Raw genomic sequence first — 596 nt, 5'->3', positions numbered from 1 at the left:
CGAGTACTTACAGGAACGTTTATTCATTCATGCCACTATCGCATCTCTTCACCGGCACGCATATTCTTTCTTGGTAAACAAACAGCTTACCATTACTATCGCCAACCCTATTTCTCACTCTTATTTATCTTCATCTCACACTTACTCACCGCTATTTAGTTCTATTCCACAGCTTATAAGACTTGAGAGTATTGTATATTTGCGACTGCAACTTGCTACTCATAGGTCTTCATCGTGATCTCTACGTTTACAGACTGTAACGTCAATGTATGTTCCGACTGTTTTCACGAAGAAGGGTCTACGTGTAGGAAACAATGCCAGTGGAACGAGTACTCGACCTCAGTCCGGTGTCACAGTCCTTATTGTCAGTAAGTGACTTATCTACTCTTGATTTCCTCTTGCTTAACAGTAATCTGGTGAAAGACAAATTATTTCATTTATCATATGTACTATATATGCGAGAAATACTTGTTTCTCATTTCAAGTGAATGTGGTACGATCAAACTTTCCATAAAATACATTGACGCAATCGGCACGACTCATAAGGTATAAACGCCGTAACATCTATATATTCCGCAAAACATTCCATGAAAATA

The 596-nt window shown here is 38.4% G+C and overlaps 1 protein-coding gene across 1 annotated transcript in view; it reads left to right on the top strand.

The window, feature by feature from the left end:
• The window catches only part of LOC119586745, a 4,834-nt gene that overhangs the window by 3,564 nt on the left and 674 nt on the right, over positions 1–596 (top strand). The window contains exon 4 of the mRNA XM_037935473.1: positions 254–368. Coding sequence (XP_037791401.1) covers positions 254–368 — 115 coding nt within the window. The remainder of the gene's footprint in view (positions 1–253; positions 369–596) is intronic.

This window comes from Penaeus monodon, chromosome 21 (genome assembly GCF_015228065.2).
Source record: "Penaeus monodon isolate SGIC_2016 chromosome 21, NSTDA_Pmon_1, whole genome shotgun sequence".
In the NCBI taxonomy this organism is placed as follows: Eukaryota; Metazoa; Arthropoda; class Malacostraca; order Decapoda; family Penaeidae; genus Penaeus; species Penaeus monodon.
Note: the sequence above shows the minus strand (reverse complement) of the source record. Positions and strands in the feature narration are given on the sequence as shown.